General features: G+C 41.3%; 1 protein-coding gene across 2 annotated transcripts in view; it reads right to left on the bottom strand.

Moving 5' to 3' along the window:
* Positions 1 to 24,433, bottom strand: part of AGTPBP1 (ATP/GTP binding carboxypeptidase 1) — a 295,080-nt gene that overhangs the window by 223,797 nt on the left and 46,850 nt on the right. Inside the window, exon 3 of one of the 2 annotated variants that reach the window (XM_082261111.1) lies at positions 2,971 to 3,098. In XM_082261111.1, coding sequence (XP_082117237.1) covers positions 2,971 to 3,098 — 128 coding nt within the window. Of the gene's footprint in view, positions 1 to 2,959; positions 3,099 to 24,433 lie in introns of those variants that run through there. The other variant, XM_082261112.1, reaches the window with a different exon arrangement.

The raw sequence follows: 24,433 nt of genomic DNA, 5'->3' as shown, positions 1-24,433 counted from the left end.
GTTTGGCATTGGGACAGGAAATAAAGGTAAATCTCCGCAATGGGACATAGATGGTGAAAAACAATATCCGACACTGGTTATAACCCTTTCTTGCTCTGTTCAAAATTAAAAAAATAAATAAAATAAAAAGTTTTGCCTATAGTCCTACTTTAAAGCAGCAAAAAAAACAGAATGGAAAAAGCCAAGAGAATGCAATATTTCTTTATTCGAAAATAAAATGCAAGTACACAACTGGTAAATAAGGAGTAAAATCTGCTATTCTTAGGCCAAAGATGATGGCATCCCTGAAAATGACAAAGACAATGCCAAAATAACACCATATGTTAATTCATAGCATGTTTCCCCCATTATAGAAGCAAGCTGCAATACTATGTGCAGGAAATTATATAAATACTGTATGAAAAATGTATAGTAAAATGATCAAACAAGTGGCAGATCTTTAGTGTGAAGATCTACACAATTAAAGGATTTATTGTCAGTGCCAGGATCACATGCTTTGCATGACACTTACCTTCCACAATAAGTGGCATATGGATATCACACTGAAATCTGCTCATAGGTAATAACCCAGCAAGGTGCAGCTTGCAGTACTGATCACTTACACAACCCTGGACATTCTGACAAGTGCTGACAAATGCCAAGCCACGCCTACAGAGAATGGCACATAGCCCCCTGTCTATCCCAAGTTAAATTATTTTTAGCTATCATAATTTTTCCACTACATGTGATGTTTACAGCAAGTTATGACACTAATTACATCACGTTGTGTACCTTGTGTACTTTGCACATTTAGATTTTTTTTTTAAGCAAAGAAGAAAAAAAAATTTTGCAGTTTTCTTTTCTTTTGTGAGATCCCCTACAAAAAGGAGAATCTGACTAGTTGTTACGGACAAATTCCCATTTCCTCAATAGGTCTATTGTGTAGTCCTCAGACTCTATTTCCCATCATTTTAAAGGATGCACAGTGCAATTCATTAACAGAGAGTTTTAGGTATTCATTTTTCAAAAATATATACAAAAAGTGCAATAATTAAGGGCTCTTTCACACGGGCGCTCCGTATGTCCATATTTCATCCTGTTTTTTTGCGGATGAAATACGGACATAATGCATGTCAATGGGATTTCGGATGTCAGTGGATGACCATCCGATTTTTGTCCTTTCAGTTCTGTTCCGTTTTTTTGGAACAGAATAGAACCCTATTTTTCTTCCGTTTAAAAAACGTAAAGGATGCAAAATCGGATGTCAGCGGTGTCATCCGCAATCCCCATTGACATACATTATGTCCGTATATCATCCGCAAACGGATGGGATGATATGCGGACATACGGAGCGGATGACACAAGTGTCATCCACTCCGTGAAAAAAAAAAAAGTGCCGCAGCGGAATTTAAAATCATAGCGGCCATTTCTATAAAATCGATATGCTGGATTTTAATCGCATGTTTGTGAGTAGTTCATTTTTATTTTTCCAATAAAAGCCCACTGAGGATAATGCGCTAGGCTGGTGCGCCCTTTTCTTTGTTTTTATTTGCAGTGAAGATGATGAGGCCTGGGAAGATTTGTGCTTTGACCAAGAGGTGAGGTGGCTAAATACATCCATGTGATCTGTTTTTCCTGTGCATGGGTGCATAGTTCTATTCAGTCAGCCCCTGCCTTTTTTCTCCACTGGAAAGAATCAATATTGCTTGATCACTCCCTGTGCCTGCTGATTACTGATGAGATCTTCTCATGCTTGCCCCTCCTGTAAAGCTGGGCATACACGCTCAGTTTCTGCTTAGCCAGACGCTGGAAAAAAAAAGAGCAAGAAGAATCCTCCCCACTGTGCTATTGTATTCTGACAGCGGGAACTGTTCGAATACCCTTATCAGCACTAAAGCCAAGTGACTGCAGGGGCTGATTGAATGAAAATTATCCAAACAGCACCATTGAACTGGCAAAATTTCAATCCACCTTGACCACTTCCATCCGCCATATGTATAGAAACTTCCTCGGACGGGAAGGGTGATATCTTGGTCATCAATGCAGTTGACTGAGATATCACTTTGTTTGGCCGGCCATTTCCTACAACGTAAAAGTAGGGAGTCCCACAACTCTTATGTGATCAGGGAGCCCGGTAAGGATGCAACTGGTGGCATCCAGCTCTGGGCACACAGTGAGCAAAATGGATGTGGTTTCCTAATGTCAGAAAGCGGAAGCGATCTGGATTCCGTCACTTCTGGTTTCTGTTCGGTGTTTACCTGGCTCTTAAAAAGCCTGATTGGCTGCATTGGAGGCCAGAGGAGAGACCTGGGGTCAAATGGACCCCACACCTCTCCATAAGGAGGAGCTATCACAGCCCATGCTATTACAAGGGATGTTGTTCATCCCTTGTAATAGCAATAAGCTGATTAAAATTTTCTACATAAAAAAATAATACAACAGATACAAAAAAAAAAAAAGGTTAAAGCGCTCCCTTTCCCCTATCCTTGAGAACAAATGTGAACGTGCCCGTAGGTCCCGCACAACACATGTGAGGTATCGCCATGAACGTCAGAGCGAGAACAATAATTTTAGCACCGACATAGACCTGCAGACCTGCTATGTAGAAGAGGAATGTCAGAATTGGCTCAGACTGGAAGCAGTTAAAGATTTTAGCACATGGAATCACATTAAACATGTTAGCACTTAGCAGTGATTAAGAGCCTGATTGGCTTACAGTGCTGAATTCAGTTGTGCAGAGGATTTTAGACAACTAATAAAAACAATGTTTATGAATTAAAATCAGTGTTGCCAAGGGCACAGAACTGGACGAGCTGTTCAAGAAACTGTTATTGACAAACCACAAGTAAACCGAAGAAGCATGACTTGTGATGCGTTGGAAAAATAGTATACATGTGCTGTTCTTTTCCTTTTATTTTCAAAAGTTGATTATTCCAAAGGCATAGCTGTAATAAAATTATTTGAAGCAATTTAATTAAACAATTTATATACCTTGAGTTTGTGCCAAGTGGAGGATTTTTGCAGTGACAAATCTAGTGTTATCAGGATCCAAGGCTGATTCGGAGTTGATTCTCTCCAGCTGTGACAGGAGACTCACTATTCGGGAGTTGTTTGAAAGGCTATAAAACAAAAACAGACAATCAAATGAACATATTGGCAGAATGGTCTATTTAAAAAAATACAGATGTATACTTTATGAGTAACTCCACTTTTGTTGAGAAAAGAAAAAAACATTCCTCTCTGGATGATCTAATTAGATTGCAAGGATTATAACAAACTTTCTTGCAGAGTCCTACTTTATGTTATTCTGAAGGAACAGCTGTTTGTTTCTCTGTGTCCATGTGGAAAGTAACTCTAATGGGAGTGATTTTATAATTATCAATCAGCAGGGCTCTAATGAGGAAAGTGGAGGGTCTGCATCCCTTTAGACGGGATTTTCCTTTGGGAGTTCTCACCAAAAATGACATTTTTGTTGCAGGGGATGCTGAAAATCTGAGCTATATCTTAGTGTAGACTTCTGGGAAAATCAGTAAGCCAATCACACAAGCAGGAAATTACATTTCTGGGAGGCGTTCTATATGCCCACTGTGCACAGAACATCTCCAGGTAGCCATATTGCATTGCATTTTACAGGAAATTGCAGCGCTGCAGATTGAAAAGGAAAGGTAATTTTTAATAAAAATTCAATTACATTATCACTTGTGTAGCAATTGTATATGCTATATTGTATATGCAATTGTATAAGGGTGTATATATATATATATATATATATATATATATATATATATATATATATATATATATATATATATACACACTGTATTTTCTGGCGTATATATATATATATATATATATACACACACACACATACATACACACACACACACACACACACACACACACACATATATATATGAGAAACAGGACAAACAGAGAGTAATTCTTCTTAATGGGGACACAGACAGCAATAAAAACCTGACAGGTAGTCTAATCCCTCTTGATTCAATCCAAAAAAGAAAATTGCCTTTAGTTACACTTTAAAGTAGAACTATAGGCAAAACTTTTTTTTTTTTTTCATGTTAGATAGAGTTAAGCCTCGTACACACGATTAGATTATCGAACCATCTTTCGTCTGTTTTTTGTTGCATGCTAGTCTCATATGGAAAGTGAAGAGGTTACTTTCATATGAAAATTCTCATACTACAGAATTCAACTTCAGAAGTGATGTCATGTGTTGAATTGTTTTGTATGTGTTCTTTCGTTTCAGAGCATGCCTAGTCTTGCCTAGTCTAGTCTAGAACTTTTTTCAGATAAAAAACTCTACTAATTAAATGAAAATCGGATGTTGTGTTCACGTACGATAAAAATTTTATAGCCTGCACATCCAGTTTTTGTCGTCCGAAAATTCGTAATTGGCTGTGGAAAGCACTATACTAACAATCAGAAAATCGGCAGATCGTTCGTCGGACAAATTTTTACTTCCGATTTTCGTACTGTGTGTACGGGCCTTAACCACTTGCCGACCGCCACGCAAGTACATTTACTGCGGCAGTCAGCCCCTCCTGGGCAAAGTGACGTATATATACGTCACTCGTCCGGGAGCCAATAGCGGATGAGCGCGCGCCGCCGGAGGCGCGCTCCCGCCCCCGCTCGTTCCTGCACATCCCTACGCGTGTGACCGGCGGACCCGATGTCTTCCAGTCACTCGCGATCGTCCGCTGCAGAGGGAGAAAGGCAGGCGGCTAATGTAAACAAAGCCGCCTGTCATTCTCCCTGGTTTAACTGCAGAGATCATACGATCCTGCTATGTAGGATCGTATGTCTCTGTGGTTACATGAAAAGCCACACCCCATTACAGTTAGAAGCATGCCCCTAGGGACACATTTAACCCCTGCATCTCCAATAAAGTTAACCCCTTCCCTGCCAGTGTCATTTTTACAGTAACAGTGCATATGTATAGCACTGATAACTGTAGTAATGTCACTGGTACCCCCAAAAGTGTCAAAAATGTCAGTCAAGGGTCCGATCTCTCTGCCGCAATGTCACAGTCCCGCAAAAAAAATTGCAGATCGCCGCCATTACTTATTAAAAAAAAACAAACAAACAACAACAATTACAAAAATCTTTCCCTTAGTTAGTAAAAGCAATAACTTTTGCGCAAACCAATCAAAATAGGCTTATTGCGATTTTTTTTACCAAACATATGTAGCAAAAAAACAAATTGGCCTAAAATGTTAATAAATTTTTTTGGGGAATTTCATATAAAAAAATGTGAAAAATATTTTTTCAAAATTGTCGCTCTTTTTTTGTTTATAGCGCAAAAAGTAAAAGTCGCATATTGGGTACACCATCGTACGACCGCGCAATTGTCCGTTACAGTCACGCAGTGCCGAATTGCAAAATACCCCCTGGTAAGGAAGGGGGTAAAATCTTCCGGGGCTTAAGTGGTTAAGGGAGGGTATGAGCCCTTTGAGATTTTTTTCACCATACGTGTCCCATTGCAGAGATTTCCCTTCACGTCCTGTCTCTAGGCCAAACAGGAAGTGAAAGGAAATCACTGCAAATTAAGGGAATTTCTTGGGGACCCCCAGGTCACCATAACTAGTGTCCCTGTTGGAAGTGTTCCCCTCTATTACTTTTTTGGGGACAACCCAAAATTTGGAATTTTCTTTTACTTTCACTTTCAATGAGAATGGTAAACAGGACAAATCTCCCTAACAGGGGGCACAGGGAGCAATAAAAACCTGACAGCTGTTCTAAACCCTCTGCACTCTACCCAAAATTGTGAACCCAGCCTCGATGGATACACTAAATTGATTTCTAGCATCCAAATAATATCTCATATGTCACCAGCATTAGGTTTTTACTTTCAATAAGCTGTATGTACTGTTATACGTACTGCGCCAAGGTTACAAAAATAGAATCTGTGCTCAGAATTCAAGGATGTTTAATGCTGAAGCAACAAATAGAGCATGTGTGCAAAGAAGGTACATTGGCAGGGGCTTGTATCTCTGATAATTACATGTTCTGGATTAGGATCAAATATGTCCTTGGTGGTGGAAAAGGCTGCCAAAAAAAAGTTCCCAGAGATTTGCAGTAGAGCACATTAGCAGACGATGTTGTTCTCAGCAATCATCACCTGTTCCAGGTCTTTGGAGCTGCTGCATCAGCTATACGGCTCACTGGCCTAGCTGTCCTTGTGTTAATACTTAATATATGAAGGTGTCAGCCAGGAGCTAATACTAGGTGACACAACAATATTTAGCACGGTATCATAGGATTTGAAAGATAAAACTGTAGGAATGTGTGCTTCATTCTAGCCAAAACAATTCCATTAAAGCTTCTGGCGAACACGACGCAATATTCAGTTTCCTAACAAAACTGAGGTTACATTCTGGTTTTTAGTCACAGTCAAGGTAGTTTCATTACGACTCATAGACCATAAAATACTGAGCTTCACAATCCAGAAATGTACGCTATAAATATCAGCTTAGTTCAATGGCGCAGGCCAGTGTTCCTTAGGCTACGTTCACATCTAGGCGCTGCTATTTTTACAGACTTTTTTTTGGGCATTTTATATGCATTTTTAGGTTGATAAGTGACCAGTGTAAAAAAAAAAAAAAGCATCACAACCTAAAAAAACTTTTTATTCATCCTAAAAGCGGAGTTCCACCCTGGGACATTTTTTTGAATAAAAATACCCCTGGGACAGTCAGGGCTAGTGCATTCCACAATGGATAGCCTCTGATCTGTCCCGGGTCGCACTTACCTGCAAGAAGAAATACTTACCTTGAAAATGTATTCTCCAGCGCTGCCATCTCAGGTGTGGGCAGCTTGAAGCCAGCGCGATCCTCTTCTGTGTCCTCTTCCGTCTTCTTCGGTCCCACGATGCACTGCGCCGGCCCGCTGTCACTTCCGGGGCCGCAGCGTCATCCCTGCACAGCTTCTGGGCATGCCCACAAGCTGTTTAGCAAGGTATGACGGTGCCTGCACCGGAACTGACGTCGGGGCCAGTGCAGGCGCATTGATTCCTGGGAGCGATGACGTTCAGCTCCCAGGAATCATTGCAAAGCCAGGAAGTGACGAATCGCCGTGGCGAGGAAGAGGAAGTAAGGTAAGTATATTTTCTTCTAAACAAGGTATGTAAAAAAAAAAAAAAATGCGATTATCCATTTGTTTTTCAGGTGACCCGGAGCGAGAAGATGGAGGTAAGTATAATTTTAGGGTGGAACTCCGCTTTAATACTCAAAGCAAATCCCCCCATCCATGTCTCAATGCTTTATTTTGCTAACAAATCACTCCACCCTAGCATTTCTGGCCGTGGCCACTCTGAGTAAGGGCAAATGATTCATGCAGAATTTACTTCCTGGAATACATCTGCCCTTAGCTCAGGCAGGAGGGTGTGCTTAGCTAAGACCTTTAACCCTCCTGACGATGCCTGCGATGTGTGACATCATTTGCCTAGGCATTAAAACAAGAAAGTAACTGAGGAAATGTAAAAAAAAAAATATGATATACCTTCCTATCTATTTATAATGCTAGCAGCAAAAAGATTAAAAATAGTCAATGTTGATTGAGTGAGTGAAGTTCTGCTTTGACCACTTGCCGACCGCATCACTTAGAGCAGCTCTTCTGGGCCAGATCATGTACCTAGTACGTAATCTGGCACTTCTGGGTATGGGGCGCGCGCACAGCCGGCAACCCGGCTGTGTTGTAATTGGACACACCACAAGCCTATCAGTGGGTGCCAGCCAATGGATTATCCACTGGCACCAGCTGATCGGCAAAGGAAAGAGACAGGACAGAGCTCTGCCTATGTGAACAAGGCAGAGCTCTGTCCCGTCCGTCAGCAGGGATTCATTTTGATTTCCTGCAAAGCATGGAGTAAAATCACCCACATTCCCTTAGGCTGGCCATACACAGAGCACATTTCTTTCCTGCAAACACGGGTTGCTTGATTTGCCCATCAATCCAGTGTTGATGCGGGTATCCCTCCAGCCAGGCCATTGTTTTTTCCCGGTAGGGAGGAAAGAAAGGGCGGGGGAAGCTATCGCCGCCAGGAGACCACAACGATTTTCACTATCGAGGATAGCAGGCTAGAATCTGGCAGTCTGGTTGTATCCAAGTTGATCGATCTTGGTACATTCATTCCTGCTGAACCGGCCGAGATTCGAACCGCTTATGGCCGATCTTCGTAAAACCACAACACAGTACACACAAAAACACGTTAGGCACACAGTTAACCCTTTGATTGCCCTAGATGTTTAACCTCTTCCCAGCCAGTGTCATAAGTACAGGGATAGTGAATGTTTTTAGCATTGAACAGTGTATTAGTGTCAGTTAGTGTTAGAATGTACCCCGCAGTATCGCAGTCCCACTATAAGTCACTGATCGCTGCCATTACTTGTAAAAAAATTTAAAAATTCCAGTATATATCCTATAGTTTGCGCTATAAAACTTTAATTGAGCAAATTTATAAAGACATTTCATTTTTTACATCTTTTTTATTGCATATGTTTTATAGCAGAAAGTAAAAAATATATATTTTTTATTCAAAGTTTTTGTTTATAGTGCAAAAAAAAAAACAGTGGTGATCAAATACCACCAAAAGAAAGCTCTATTTATGGGGGGGAAAAAAGACATACATTTTACAGCATTGCATGACCACTCAATGTAATGTAAAGTAACTCAGAGTCGTATTGCAAAAATGGCCTAGCTATGAAAGGGGGGGGGGGGGGTAAACCTTCTGGAGGTCAAGTGGTTAAACTATAGGCCGGAAACCAGATTAGGTTGTGGATATGTTTATGATGGGTCACCACTTGCCTAGATTGTCCAAGTGCAGCAGCGGGAGTAGCATTCCTGATGTATGATGAATACAGAGCTGTTTTACTTTATGTCTTTTATATCTGCCTGGAGTTTTTTTATATATATATATATATAGTATGCATGGCATTCACATTGGAAAAATGCTCAGGAATCTATTCTCCGTTTTGAAATATAAATATTGTTTATCATTAGCTATACACTTTTCTGCCTTACACAGGGGAAATTATTGAGAACTACACTTCGATGGCAACAAATATGTTTGCAGTTTGTGTGTATGGCTTTACTGACATTTTAGTAATATTTTTCTTTTCTCAGGTGCCAGTCGGATAATATTTTTCTTATTTTGGTCTTCAGATCAAAGAGTTTAAGAACCTCTGGGGTTGGAAAATCAACCTTAGGCCCGGTTCCCACTGGTGCGACCCACACTCCGACATTGAGAGCACGTCATATGACTTGTATAAATCAATGATTCCCTATGAGTGCCATCTTAACTGGTCCGATTTGTGTCAGGCCGACTTTGGAAAAGGTTCCTGCACTTCTTGGTCTAACTTTGGTCCTATTTTAGCCCACTGAATATCACCCATGTTGTATCCAAGTCGGACCAGCATCTTAACTTGATCAGACTTGTGACATGCAACTTGTGCTCAGAGTAGAGCTGCACGATTATTCGTTAAAAAAAAAAAAATTGCGATCTCAATTCAACCCCCTCACAATCTTAATCCAGCATTTCCACAAATCATATAACAAGTACAGAGCAGTTCTCTGCTTACAGCTGTCAAAAAAAAAAAAAAAAAAAGCAGCCGGCAAAGTTTACCACAACACTGCTTAGCCCTGAGACATAAAAAGAAACATTGTATCATTTGGTTCTTATAGAGATCAAAGGAATAAACTTTGGTCTGCAAATGAGGTCAGTTTAACCACTTAAAGGCTAAGCTTTTTTCTGACACTTGTTGCTTACAAGTTAAAATCAGTATTTTTTCTAGAAAAATACTTAGAACCCCCAAGCATTATATATACACGGGTGCATCTCATAAAATTAGAATATGATCAAAAAGTTAGTTTATTTCAGTAATTCAATTCAAAAAGTGAAAATCATAAATTTAAATTAGATGTATTACACATAGAGTGCTATATTATAAGCATTGCTTTCCTTTATTTTGATGAATTTGGCTTACAGCTAGTGAAAACCAAAAATTCAGTATCTCAGACAATTAGAATATTACATAAGACCAATATAAAAAAAAATAAATAAAAAATTTAATACAGAAATGTTGGCTTACTGAAAAGTGTCTATGTACAGTATAGTATGCACTCAATACTTGGTCAGGGCTCCTTTTGCATGAATTACTGCATCAATGTGGCGTGGCATGGAGGCGTTCCGCCTATGGCACTGCTGAGGTGTTATGGAAGCCCAGGTTGGTTTGATATGGCCTTTAGCTCATCTACATCAATGGGTCTGGTGTCTCTTATCCTCCTCTTGACAATATCCCACAGATTTCCAAAGGGGTTTAGGTTAGGCGAATTTGCTGGGCAATCACAGTGCTACCATGATCATTAAACCAGGTACTGGTACTTTTGGCAGTGTAGGCAGGTGCCCAAGTCCTGCTGGAAAATTAAATCAGCATCTCCATAAAGCTGGTAAGCAGAGGGAAGCATGAAGTGCTCTAGAATTTCCTGGTAGAGGGCTGTGCTGACTTTGGACTTGATAAAACACAGTGGACCAACACAGACAGATGACATGGCTCCCCAAATCATAACGGACTGTGGAAAATGTTGCATTTTATTTGTAAATCAAGGTCTCCAGGGTCTCCCAGCTCACGCTCATGGCTGGCACTGGTGGATGGAGAGGAAGCAGCAGTCCAGGGCAACAAGGGATAGTCGGGAGAACAAACAGAACGGTAAGGTCAGAAGGATGAATTGAAGGTCGGGGCAACAAGCAGACAGGGATGGGTCAGGCAAATAAGCCAAAGTCAGGAAAACAGAGCTCTGACGTAGAGCATACAGCAAGAACCACTCAGGTAAGCCTTCACACAATTGTTGCTCGGGCAAGGCTGGCTTGCAGTGGGCTGGTTAATATCGTGTTTCCTGTTAGAGGCTGGGGTGGAGCCATGCTGAGAGAAGAGAAGCACCTCCTATCTCAGTGGATGCCCAAACGGGGGAAACGCGTCAGAGAGGAGGCGCCGCGTCATCACTAACACATCGATACGACGGTCCGCACTGCAGGCGGCCGCCGTTACCTGCTTCATCTCCGAGGGAGACTATAAGCGTGGATTATCTACCACATTGTAAGTGCATTTTCTCTTGTCTTGAATAAATGTTGTTATGATAATGCACCATGGCGGTCCCCTCTTTTCTGTTCCCATACTATTGAGGAAAAGACACCCGAGATCATACCAGCGATCCACTACACAGTGATTTCGTGCAGGACAGGATGACAGGATTGTTCAAGGCTTTAATTAATGTCCCTTCTGGTAAGAGTCTGGTCACTCTCTTTAAGGAACAGTGCCAGCCTGATTCACTTGGAACTTTCCCCTTCGCTGCATGATCTCTGGAGCAGGGTTATCTCATTATGCCCTTTTATTTCAACTCTTTGGTAATAAGTTAAGCTGGTGGTGGAACGCTGAACCTTCAATCACATGGTCTGCACCTTCCTTAGTTATATTGTCTTCTCACCGAAGAGTTCTGGATTTTTTGATTCACTGTTCACTTTTTAATTGGACTGTTTATAACACTTTCTTGGATGGACATTATTGTTTGATACACATGGGTGGTTCATCTGTTCAATTGCATTGATTTGCATTTGTCTTGTTATTGTGTCATTTATACCTTGATATAGTTTTTGTCACAGTTATATCACGGATCACAGTATTTAATTGACTGTTTTTTTGGGTTAGCGCACCTGATTCATATTTTTTCATCACTTAAAGACTGCCCCATAGCAGTTTTACGGCTACAGAACGACTCTCCTGTGTAGAATCACATATATATATATATACGTGACTCCGCACTTCTGCCTGCAGGGGGCGTGTGCATGCCGCTGGCGGGTAGCTTCTGCTGTGATTAATCACAGCAGAAGCCGATCTGCCGGTGCCGGATACTTAATGTCCTCCGGCACCCTCCAATCGTCAGTAAATAACACAGAACGGGGATCTGCCTATATAAACAAAGCAGATCTCTGTTCTGACCCCTTTCCAGCCAGTGTCATTAGTACAGTGATCGTGCATATTTTTAGCACTGATCACTGTATTAGTGTCACTGGTTCCCATAAAAAAGTGTCAGGTTTCAGATTGTCAATATTGCATTCCCCTATAAGTCACTGATAACCGCCATTTACTAATATAAAATAAAAACTGCATAAATACATCCCACAGTTTGTTAGACGCTTTAAGCTTCGTGTAAACCAATCAATATACGGTTATTGGAATTTTTTTTTTTTTGTTTCATTTTTACCAAAAACATGTAAAATATATATTGGCCTACATTTATGAAGAAATTTGATTTTTTACATTTTCTTATTGGATAGGTTTTATAGCAGAAAGTAAAAAATACATTTTTTAAATGTCAGTCTTTTTGTTTATAGCGCGCAAAATAAAAAATGCAGTGGTGATCAAATACCACCAAAAGAAAGCTCTATTTGTGGGGAAAAAATGACAATTGCGGCTACTTTACATTGTAGCGAAGTGTATTTTCTTCAGTGTTGTGACATGAAAAGACATAATAAAATATTTACAAAACTACGAGGGGTGTACTCATTTATGTGAGATACTGTGCGTATATATTTATAACTCATACAATCCCATATAGACAATCACATGCCCACAGTTGATCCAGAGGAAGGCAAAAACCCCAGCAAAGCATGATCCAATTTGCACCAGCAAGGGAAATAATTCCTTCCTGTTCCCCTGATCGGATACTCCCTGGATCAATTTTACCTATAAAATGTTAGTATATATATTCGGTACATTTAGGAAAGAATCCAGTCGTTTTTTGTTTTTTTTTCTACTGAACTGGCCAGAACCAGCTCTTGAGGGAGTCTATTCCACATTTTCACAGCTCTTACTGTGAAGAAACCTTTCCGTATCTGGAAATGAAATCTCTTTTCCTCCAGGCGTAAAGAGTGCCCCCTTGTCCTCTGTGATGACCTGTGAATAACTCAAAACCAAAGTTCACTATATGGTCCCCCTATGTATTTATACATGTTGATCATATCCCCCCTTAATCTCCTCTTCTCAAGAGAGAATAAATTAAATTCCTCTAACCTTTCCTCATAGCTGAGCTCCTCCATGCCTCTTATCAGTTTGGTTGCCCTTCTCTGCACTTTCTCCAGTTCCTCAATATTCTTTTTTAGAACTGGTGCCAAAAACTGAACTTCATATTCCAGATGAGATCTTACTAATGGTTTGTACAGGGGTAAAATGATATCACTCTCTCTGGAATCCATACCTCTCCTAATACAAGAAAGGACTTTGCTCGCTTTGAAAACTGCAGCTTGCCATTGCATGCGATTATTAACCGCCTTCCGTCATTTGTCTATACAAATCCCCTCTTGTTCTGGGCTGACGTCACATGATGACATGGCTCTTTACCCATGTGATCGGCTGGGTACAATCACAGCCGATCACATGTAAACACGGAAGTGCAGGTAATCGGCTCTCCTCGCTTCACACTGACAGAGTGTGAGGAGAGGACAGGAGAGCCGATCAGTGGCATCTCCAAATATGGGAGACCTGTACAGATAATCAGGGCACTGATTATAAGTGCCCTGATTATCAGTGCAGCTCCAACAATGCCCAGCAGTGAAGCCAGTCTGTGCCCATCAGTTACACTAATCTGTGCCCATCAGCAATGCCAATTTGTGCACATCAGTCAGGCCATTCTGTGCCCATCAGTAATGCAAGTCAGTGCTGCCTTTCAGTGCCCATCAGTGCTGCCTATACGTGCCACCTATCATTGCCCATAAGTGCCACTTATCAGTGCGACCTATTAGTGCAGCCTCATTAGTGCACATCAGCGAAGGAGATAAAAATTACTTATTTACATAATATTCTAACAGAAATAAAGAGAAACTTTTTTTTTTCAAAATTTTCTTTTTACCCCTTTTTAGCAAAAAAAAATAAATAAATAAAAAAACCCAGCAGTGATTAAATACCACCAAAAGAAATTTCCATTTTTGGGAAAAAATTATAAAAAAAAAAATTAATTTGGGTACAGCGTTGCATGACCACGCAATTGTCATTCAAAGTGTGACAGCGCTGAAAGCTGAAAATTGGCCTGGGCAGGAAGGGGGTGAAAGTGCCCTGTAGGCAAGTGGTTAAGCTTATGATCTACCATCTGACAATCCAGGAAGTATCTGTTTCTGGACAGACCTTAAATGCCAATTTCAAATAGGGTTGTGGGCAGCGGAAAATGCAAGTATTTACCATCCTCTTTACGGGGACCCAATTTATACATGGATTTTAGCTTGCTTTAACCTGTGTAAATGAACTCTGTGACAACATACTTTTAATACTTCATCAGTGGGATAAATAATTCCATATTTCATACATCATTTCCAGATGTGTATACAAACATATGAAAAAAAAATGCCAGGAGACTCTTTAAAACAACTTATCACTTCCAGTGACATTTCATTTGTTAGAAATTGCTGAGCTGTCCATTGGATACTTTTGAAGGGCCTTACACGTTCAAAGAAACATTCCAGTATGTAGGTCTTGCTAGTACTGGCTTGAAGTTCTCATGGCCAGTTCCCAGATATGAACTTTCTTGGCATGTACAGACAACCCAAACTCAAAGTTCATTATCTCTTAGAAGTATTTCTTAAAGCATACATAAGACACAACTAACAAACGCCTTCATGTATTTGAAGTGAAACTATATACAGTAGTAAGCTGTTGCACGATATGAATGATCCTGTCAAAGCTGTGTGATACTCAGCCAGAGTTAAGATCATTGTGCCCTCTGTACCCTAAAGTGGTTGTAAACCTCAGACATGGGATCTGAACAAAGCAAATACTTCTATAGTATGTACTTAAAGCGGAGTTGCACCCTGAAAAACATTTTTTAGATAAAAATACCCCCGGGACAGTCCGGGCTAGTGCATTTAAGCAACGATAGCCTCAGAACTGTCCCCTGTTTCGCTTACCTTTTAGAAGAAATACTTACCTTGAAAATGTCTTGTCCAGCGCTGCCATCTCAGGTGTGGGCAGATGAAGCCGGAGCGTCCTCTTCGGTGACGTCGGAGTCCGAGAATGACCTGCACCGGCTCTGCTCGTCACTTCCGGTGCAGGCGCGTCATCCCTGCACAGCTTCTGGGCATGCCCAGAAGCTGTTCAGAAGGGAATAACGCGCATGCACCGGAAGTGACAAGCAGGGCCGGTGCAGGCGCATTGACTTCTGGGATCGATGACGTTCATCTCCCAGGAGTCAATGCAAGGAGGAAGTGACAGCGCGGGCCGCGACCACAGAGGGAGGAAGAGGAAGGAAGGTAAGTATATTTTCTTTAAAAACAAGGTAAGTGAATCAAAAAAAAAAATAATTTAATTTAATTATCCAATTGTTTTCCAGGTAAATTAAAGCAAGCGGACGGTGAAAAGTTAATTTTGAGGGTGGAACTCCGCTTTAAATAAATGAAAAAATAGCGCGCTCTACAAAAAACCTTGCATAAAATTGCATGAATAAAACAACAGCAACATTGTTGATAAACAATGTGCAAGTAATACAATTACACAAAAAACACCAAAGTGATGACCGTGAATAAATAGATGCAAACAACAAAGTCTGTCAAATAAACAAATGTAGTGACTGAGGTGATATGACAAACACCGCACATATATGATGTGGTAGTGTCTTCAGACTTGAAGTGATAGGTAAACACCCCGTGACAAATCCATAAAAAGAAAAAAAGTAAAAAGTGGCCCCTTACCACAATTCACTTCAAACAGAGAGATAAGATATTCTCACTGCAAATGATGGCGTGACTTGACCAAAATCACCCAATAGTAGCAATTACTTCTTACCGGATTTAAAGGGAGGATAAGCTTTTAACCGTTAAACTGGTGTGCAGATTCACAATGGAAGAAGACACCCACGCTAGGCTCCCAATTAATGGATCCTGTGGACCTGTCCACTTCAAAGTAGTGTGGATCTCCCTTCGGACCAATAGCTGTGATTGCCAAGATAGTGGCTCCCCAAATAAAAGATAAACCGCCAACAGTGTATTATCCTTTTAACAGCTTTATTTTAGAGAAGACATACACTTACATAGCATGGAACTTGAACACACATAGAAAAAACGGTTCCTCTGTAGAAGATCGCGGCCGCTTGCAGAACGGACCGCGAGGTGTGACGGCGCAACTGCTCCCCCCGGACGCATTTCCCCTTACAAGGCGTCAGCTAGGACTGGCACTTATTTTTCATCTATACAAGTATATATATATACTTGTCTCAATCCATAGCACATAGGGTCCTTTCACACAGGCTTTCCGCCCGGCAGACTCAGTTTTGCTCACCGTGGATCGATCCACCGATCCCAGCTGAGCAGGCGGATGACAGGTCCATCGCCGATCACTGTGCAGAGACAGACCTGTCAGAGTCCCACTCTCCTCTATAGGGAGATCGGACCGCCTGTCCATTTTCATTCGATCCGCCAGACCGATGTCAGGACAGGATTGGATCGGATAGTTTTGGTGTCAGCGGACATTTCGCCGCTGACATCCACTGCCCCAAAGGGGTGAATGCAGCATCCAATCAGGTCCACCAGGTTGACTTGATCAGAAAGCCAGTGAAAGGGGCCTAAAGCCCCGTACACACGTACAGATTGTCGGCCGTAAATATTCGGCCGACGACCGATCGGCCGATTGTAGGCTTGTTAGTATGATGCTTCCGACAGCCGACAGCGCATTTTCGGCCGAACAAAATCGGTCGTGCAGGCATTAAAATTTTTGTTGGCCAACACCAGAACGGCCGATTGTTCGCCAGTCAGTACAGATTTCGGCCAACAGACAGCAGATTAGCAAGACTGGATGCATGCTCAGAAAAGAAAAAAGACAAGGAAAATTATCCATCACATGACATCACTTCTGCAGTCGGCTGTTGTTGGCCGACAAAATTCGTGTGCAGTCTTTTGCAGTTTTCAACAGACACGACAGCCCTGGACAAAAGACGGCCGATCGTTCGGCCGACGATCAGTACGTGTGTACGGGGCTTTAGTGTCATTTCTGTCTGCTGCTTCCTTCCTCTGCTATCAGCATGAGTCCCTTCTAATAAGTTTTTCTAACACCAAAAGAAAAAAAAAAAGTTACAGGGGCGGGACCTCCAGCTGATTGACAATCTCAGCTCTGTTCTTGTGCGCTGCTTGAAGGGGGGTGTCCCTTCCCTCCAATCAGCTCTTAGGGCTCTCATAACGGCTCTGCAGAGTGTGATTTCAGCTCTCCGACCACTTTTTTTTTCTTCACAGCTCAGACAAGCTTTATAAATTCTGGACATTGAACGGATGTAAAGAAGAGAAGACTGCAGATAAACAAGTACAACTCATGTAGGAAGAGAGGTTTCATCCCCTGAGGTCAGTAACTTCACTGGGTATACAGTATGTAAGGTTTCAACCACTTTATTGGTAATAATCCTGATAGTATGGTTTTAAAGAGGGAATTTGAAACGTAAAACTCAGGATTAAAAAAACAATGTATAGGAATACGTACGATTTCATTAATAACAACCCAAAATGTGATTTTAAGGATATGATAAAATATCAACAGTTATTTACTCGCTGTAAGCTACAGAAACTAACAAAGCAGTCACTGGAAAATGTAATTACCCAGCAATGGTACATTCCTTATATTCCCTCCTGTAACCAACACTTTGCAGATGGATAGAGGGCACGCAGAGCGCGCTGTGAAAAACGGGAGAGAGCAAGTAAGGAGACCTCTACAAGCAGCGGTCATTAGGGTTTTTTCATGCAGATTGAAATGCAGATTGAAATGTGATAAAGTTGTGGGGGAGAGTTTACTTTCACTGTAACCTCTTAACGACCGCCCGCCGCAGTTTTACTGCGGCAGGTCGGCTCTGTCCCGCGAAGCGACATAACTGTATGTCGCTTCACAGGACCGCGCGCGCCCATTCTTCACAGAGGAAGCCGATCAGCAGGTCCGGCGGCGCCGGGCCACTGCGATCGTTCCCCGTGGAGACAGAACGGCGGTCTGCCATTGTAAACACGACAGACCGCTGTTCTGTCAGTTATGAACACAGGGAACCTGTGTTCCTCTTATTTAGGAACGCAGGTCTCTGTGTTCATGCAGCAAGCCCCCCCCCACAGTTAGAAAGCACCCCCTAGGGACACATTTAACCCTTTGATTGCCCCTTCCCTGCCAGTGTCATTAGTACAGTAACAGTGCATATTTTTAGCACTGAGTACTGTAGTCACTGGTATCCCCAAAAGTGTCAAAAATGTCAGTTAGGTGTCCGATCTGTCCGCCACAATGTCGCAGTCCCGCTAAAAAAAAAATCGCCGATTGTCGCCATTAGTAGAAAAAAAAATGCCAAAAATCTTTTCCCTAGTTTGTAGACGCAATAACTTTTGCACAAACCAGTCAATTTTTTGGGAATTTTTTTACCAAAAATATATAGCAGAATACAAATTGGCCTACAATGATGAAAAAATGTTATTTTTAATTTTTCTTTTATTAGGAATGTTATATAGCAAAAAGTAAAAAATATTGTTTTGTTTTTTTTTTTCAGAAACGTCGCTTTTTTTGTTTATAGCGCAAAAAATAAAAACCGCACAGGTGATCAAATACCACCAAAAGAAAGCTCTATTTGTGGGAAAAAATGACATCAATTTTATATGGGTACAGCGTCGCACGACCGCGCAATTGTCAGTTAAAATAACGCAATGCAGTGTCGCAAAAAATGGTCTGATCATTAAGGGGTTAAAACCTTCCGGTCCAGAAGTGGTTAAAGTAGATCCATTCATTTATCAGAGATTGGCACTATAGGTTTTTGTCATTTGTGAATAGCTGCTGCCCAGTTGCAACAAAAAATGTTGAAATCTAAAAAGTCTGGAAGCGTACAGCCAACATAAGATTTTTCGGTTTCTCTGTATGTTAAATGAGTTGTAAAACAAAGTCTAGGGCTAACAAAATGACAGTGTCATGTGGTACACTTCTGGAAGGCATTTGCTCTGTGGTCTTGGCAAACACACTCAAATTCCTAGTTAGTAGTAGCAAAATATGCCTGCCATACAAGAATAAAGCCAAGACACATAGGTGCCAAGTATTAATTAAAGCAGGAATTTTCTTGTTCTGACACCAGCTTCATGTGCCACTGTCAAGAGTGACACGGCATCTACTGCAAATTCATTTAAATAGCTGCTTTGATACAAACAATTGAATAAAATTAATTTAATATTAATAAACTACAAAAAGTGTGGGGAAAAAATAAAATTTAATCTTTAGGTAACAACAGTAGTCACAGCTCCCACACCAATCTGGGTTCCACTTAGGGCTGCAAAGAAACGATTAATTTTGTAATTAATTATAATTAATCGGATAAAAACCTCATTAAAAAAAAAAAAAAAGTGTGGTGTATAATTTAGTTACTATATAAAGTTTAAAAAGACAATTTATTCTTGAATCTATTATTATGCAGTGGCATATATGAATAACTAGCTACCGTATATACTCGAGTATAAGCCAAGTTTTTCAGCACATTTTTTTGTGCTGAAAAAAATGTGCTGAAATGCCAGTCACCCTGCAATCACCCTGCACCATGCCAGTCACCCTGCATTCTCCTGCACCATGCCAGTACCCTGCATTCTCCTGTACCATGCCAGTACCCTGCATTCTCCTGCACCATGCCAGTACCCTGCATTCTCCTGCACCATGCCAGTCACCCTGCATTCTCCTGCACCATGCCAGTCACCCTGCATTCTCCTGCACCATGCCAGTCACCCTGCATTCTCCTGCACCATGCCAGTAACCTGCATTCTCCTGCACCATGCCAGTACCCTGCATTCTCCTGTACCATGCCAGTACCCTGCATTCTCCTGCACCATGCCAGTACCCTGCATTCTCCTGTACCATGCCAGTACCCTGCATTCTCCTGCACCATGCCAGTCACCCTGCATTCTCCTGCACCATGCCAGTCACCCTGCATTCTCCTGTACCATGCCAGTCACCCTGCATTCTCCTGTACCATGCCAGTCACCCTGCATTCTCCTGTACCATGCCAGTCACCCTGCATTCTCCTGTACCATGCCAGTCACCCTGCATTCTCCTGTACCATGCCCGCCGCCCTGCATTCTCACCCTAGGCTTATACTTGAGTTAATCATTTTTCCCATCTTTTTGTGGTAAAAGTAGGGGCCTCGGCTTATAATCGGGTCGGCTTATACTCGAGTATATACGGTATATGGTTAGGGAACAAAACATCTAATCCACTCTGAGAATAACAGACAGAATATAATACAATACAATACAATATAATCTAATATTAGAGGTTGAATGTAGTACAAAATGACCAAAAAACGCTGTTTTGCAGATTTTCAGGCAGGACTGAAATATAATATAATACACATGACAGACTCCCTTGTCATAGACAGATAGCTTGATACAAGTTACCTGTGCCTGCTGTCACTTATGCTGGCCATACACAAACAAATTTTTCCTTCCAAAATATACTGCAATTATGGCTATAACAATTTTATCACACAATGTTCAAGGCTTTAATTCTCCCAACAAAATGTACGTTTTAGGAAAGTTCAATCGATTTTCTAATCAATGTTCAAATCGATGTTCAGTTATCGACCACAGAGACAGAAAGATTTGAAGGATCAGAATAGAAAACTTATCGATTGAATGAATTTTCAGGCAGTGTATGTGGTTTTCGTTCAGAAGTTACATTCATTTTAAAATGTAATGTTAAAAGTAAGTGAAATTTTCTAACAACATTTATCCATTCATTGAATGTACAAAGAATTTTCGTACAAGTATTCATGCAAATGTTCTCGTACAAAAAGCGATACATGTATAGCCAGCATAAGACATTTAGTAGCAGTAGGTTGCTTTAATTAAGAGAATCTCTAGTGGACCCCCAGGTCACCAGAACTAGTGTCCCCATTGGAAAGTTTCTACTCTTCTGGGGACAACCCAAAATTTGGGATTTTCCTTTACTTTCATTTTCAATGATAATGGTTAACAAGACAAATAAAGATGGTAAACAGGCGACTAGACAGCAATAAAAACCGACAGGTATTTTAAACCATCTCCACTCTATCCAAAACTAAAAAAAAAAAAAAAAGTTTTGCCTTTAGTTACAGTATACTTTAAAAAGGGCCATACTTCTAGACTGGAGATGCTTGGAATATGACCGTATGCAAATATATGTGGGATCACTGTGCAGGCACGCCCACAGCTGAAGGGAACATCATCATCCCCTATACCCCCATCAAACTTGGCAGCGTCATCTTCCTTTTTGATATACCATTTGATCCCTGGTAATGTCTGCCAGTCCCTTTCCCATCACACCCACCTAACACCACATTTGCCATTGCCATTTGGCCCTGCACTCCACCTGGGTCCCACCTTGTCCTCTAGCGACTTTTAGGACCCTTTCACACTTGTGCGACTTCAAAGTCGCACGATTTTACCGCAATTTTTTTGCCGCGATTTTGATGCGAGTTTGACTGGGCTTGAATGTCTTTGTACCTCAAAACGCATCAAAATCGTGCCAATGTAGTGCAGGGACTACTTTAAAGTTGGTGCAACTTCAAGTTGCACAGATATGAATGGTACTCATTGGAAATAATAGAGAACGACTTGTCAGGCCATTTTGCAGTGCCACATCGCATTACAAGTCGCACAAGTGTGAAAGGGGCCTTACTGACAGTCAGGAGTCCGATTGACTTCTCCAGCTCAGAGGATCTAGGAGAAGCATGGAAGAGTCTAACTAGCATGGCTGCAAAGGTTTTCTGGCCACCATTAGCAGTTTGATAAATGTACATGTTGCCTGAAACTGCTATTTTTCAGTTCCGATTCACATATGTGCGATGTCAGACATCGCATGTGATTTGGAGCACTGCTCTGCAGATCACATGCAATGTCTGTGCAATACAACTTCAGCCATACAAATTGTATGGCTGAATTTGCATCGCATTCGGACACAACTCACACAGGACCCTTTTTAGAGTCCGCACCACAATCGGATTGCATAGGTGTTCACACCTATGCAATCCGATTCATGTCCAAACTGACAGTTCGCCCTGCAATATGCAAACTGATCTGGGGGTGTCGTTACCTTTTTATTGACACTCCCAGCGATTCGCATATGGCAGTGTGAACTGCCTGCTATTTGAATGCGGTGCAGGAACCCGCAGTGGATTCGCTGGGTTCCCCTATCACACGTGTGTCAAACACAAGGCCCGCGGGCCGAATCCGGCCCTCCAGGCCATTTCATGTGGCCCTTGCACCTCTCCTGCAGCTGCAGGAGAGCTCCAACCCTCCTCCAGACCCTGTGCTTTCTGCTTTCCAGCAATGCCTCCAGCTTCTTCCCAGCAGCAGCACAAGGTAAGGGTGGTGCACTGTAATGTAAGGGAGGGTGGGGGACTCAACTTTTGATGGTGGAGAGGCTCCTGACGTCTTATGTAAGGGTAGGGGATGCTCTGAACATCTAGTCATACAGATACAACCGGCCCTTTTGAGGGCAATCATCTTGCTGATTCGGCCCTCGATTAAATTGAGTTTGCCACCCCTGCCCTATCACATCGCACTTAAGATTATAAAAGTGAGTGAGTATCCTTATTTTACATACCAGGGTCATGTTTAGCACAGTGCCCCAATGCTCCACGTATTAGGTGAAACCTTTATATGGAAAAATACCCAGCTGAGGGAAACCGTGAGTTCTTTTTATAGTATGAGAAAAAAAAAAAAAGTCTGTTTATATTAACGCAATCACACAACCAGCTAATATTCCAGTAAAAATGATCAAAGTCCCTCTAAGGGTATATCAGTTATTAAGAAAACACAAATACTGGGTTAAAAATATCATTTTCAGAGCTTAAGTTAGCCGCTACCATATTTAGTTATAATACCCACAAGGAATCGGAATGTAGCTGAATAAATATGGTCTTTCACTCAGAATTTCCATACGCAATCTTGCTAGATACTGCTAAATGCAGAACAATTTTTTGGCGTTCCAGATTGACCATGCCGGGCTTGTCAAACAAACTAGAACCGATGAAAACACAGCTAGTAATCTTTGTTATAAGAGTAGATACTGACACCTGAAATCTAAACACACTGACACCACTTCCCCTGCATCCATCGCAAACAAGTGCCTGGCACTCAGCTAATGTTTCCAATGGACGCCCGCCGGTAATAAACCAGATCCAATGTCATCCCCCTTGTTTTATATGCAGGAAGATAAATACGAGGCATGGATTATATTTGTGACCACTTTAGGAAATAGATGCAGACAAAAGGCAAATCGCAATTAATTTAGCATGCATTACAGAAATAAAAGCTGACAGCGTTTAATCAAAACAAAAAGGTTAATGAAAATGTGCAGACTTTTCAGTTTAAGGGCTTGTTCACACTTGACTACATTTCTAAACGCCTAATAAATGCTCATATAGTGTTAGTATGTGCGTTAGACGCGCGTTAATGAGCTTTATGCACGTATAGATTTTTGTTTGGAAATTTTAGTTTTAAGAAAATTTTTTGATTTTCTAATCGTTAGTGTGGTCAAATTGATGTCGGTTTTCAACTGCAGTGATGGGAAAATTTGTAGGGGCAGAAAGGAAAACGTTTCTCGATCTGCCGAATTTTCGGTCAGTGTATGTGGTTATCGCTTTGAAATTACATTCCTTTTAAAACTGAATGTTAAAAGCAAAAGACAATTTTCGAACGACATTTGTCCACCCATCCAATGTTCGTACTAACATTCTCGTCCCAAAAAGGCGGTCGATTGGCAATATATGGGGGCAGTGTATGGCCAGCATCAGTATGGGCATTACAGATTGTTGTACGAGAATATTCAAAGAACATTCGTACAAACTTTCTTTGACCATTCAATGAATGGATAAATGTCGTTTGAAAATTGTCATTTGCTTTTAACATTCGATTTTAAAATGAATGTAACTTCGGAGCGTTAACCACATACAGTGCCTTGCAAAAGTATTCACCCCCTTGGCATTTTTCCTGTTTTGTTGCCTCACAACCTGGAATTAACATGGATTGTTTGAGGATTTGCATGATTTAATTTACAGAACATGCCCACAACTTTGATTTTTTTTTTTTTTATTGTGAAGCAAACAACAAATAGGACAAGATAACAGAAAAAGTCATTGTGCATAACTATTCACCCCCTAAAGTCAATACTTTGTAGAGCCACCTTTTGTGGCAATCACAGCTCCAAGTCGCTTTGGACAAATCTCTATGAGCTTGCCACATCTTACCACTGAGATTCTTGCCCATTCCTCCATGCAAAACTGCTCCAGCTGTTCAAGTTGGATGGTTTGCGCTTGTGAACAGCAATCTTTAGGTCTGACCACAGATTTTCTATTGGATTGAGGTCTGGGCTTTGACTAGGCCATTCCAACACATTTACAGATTTCCCCTTAAACCACTCAAGTGTTGCTT

Source organism: Pelophylax lessonae, assembly GCF_965119305.1.
Source record: "Pelophylax lessonae genome assembly, chromosome: 1".
NCBI lineage: Eukaryota > Metazoa > Chordata > Amphibia > Anura > Ranidae > Pelophylax > Pelophylax lessonae.
Note: the sequence above shows the minus strand (reverse complement) of the source record. Positions and strands in the feature narration are given on the sequence as shown.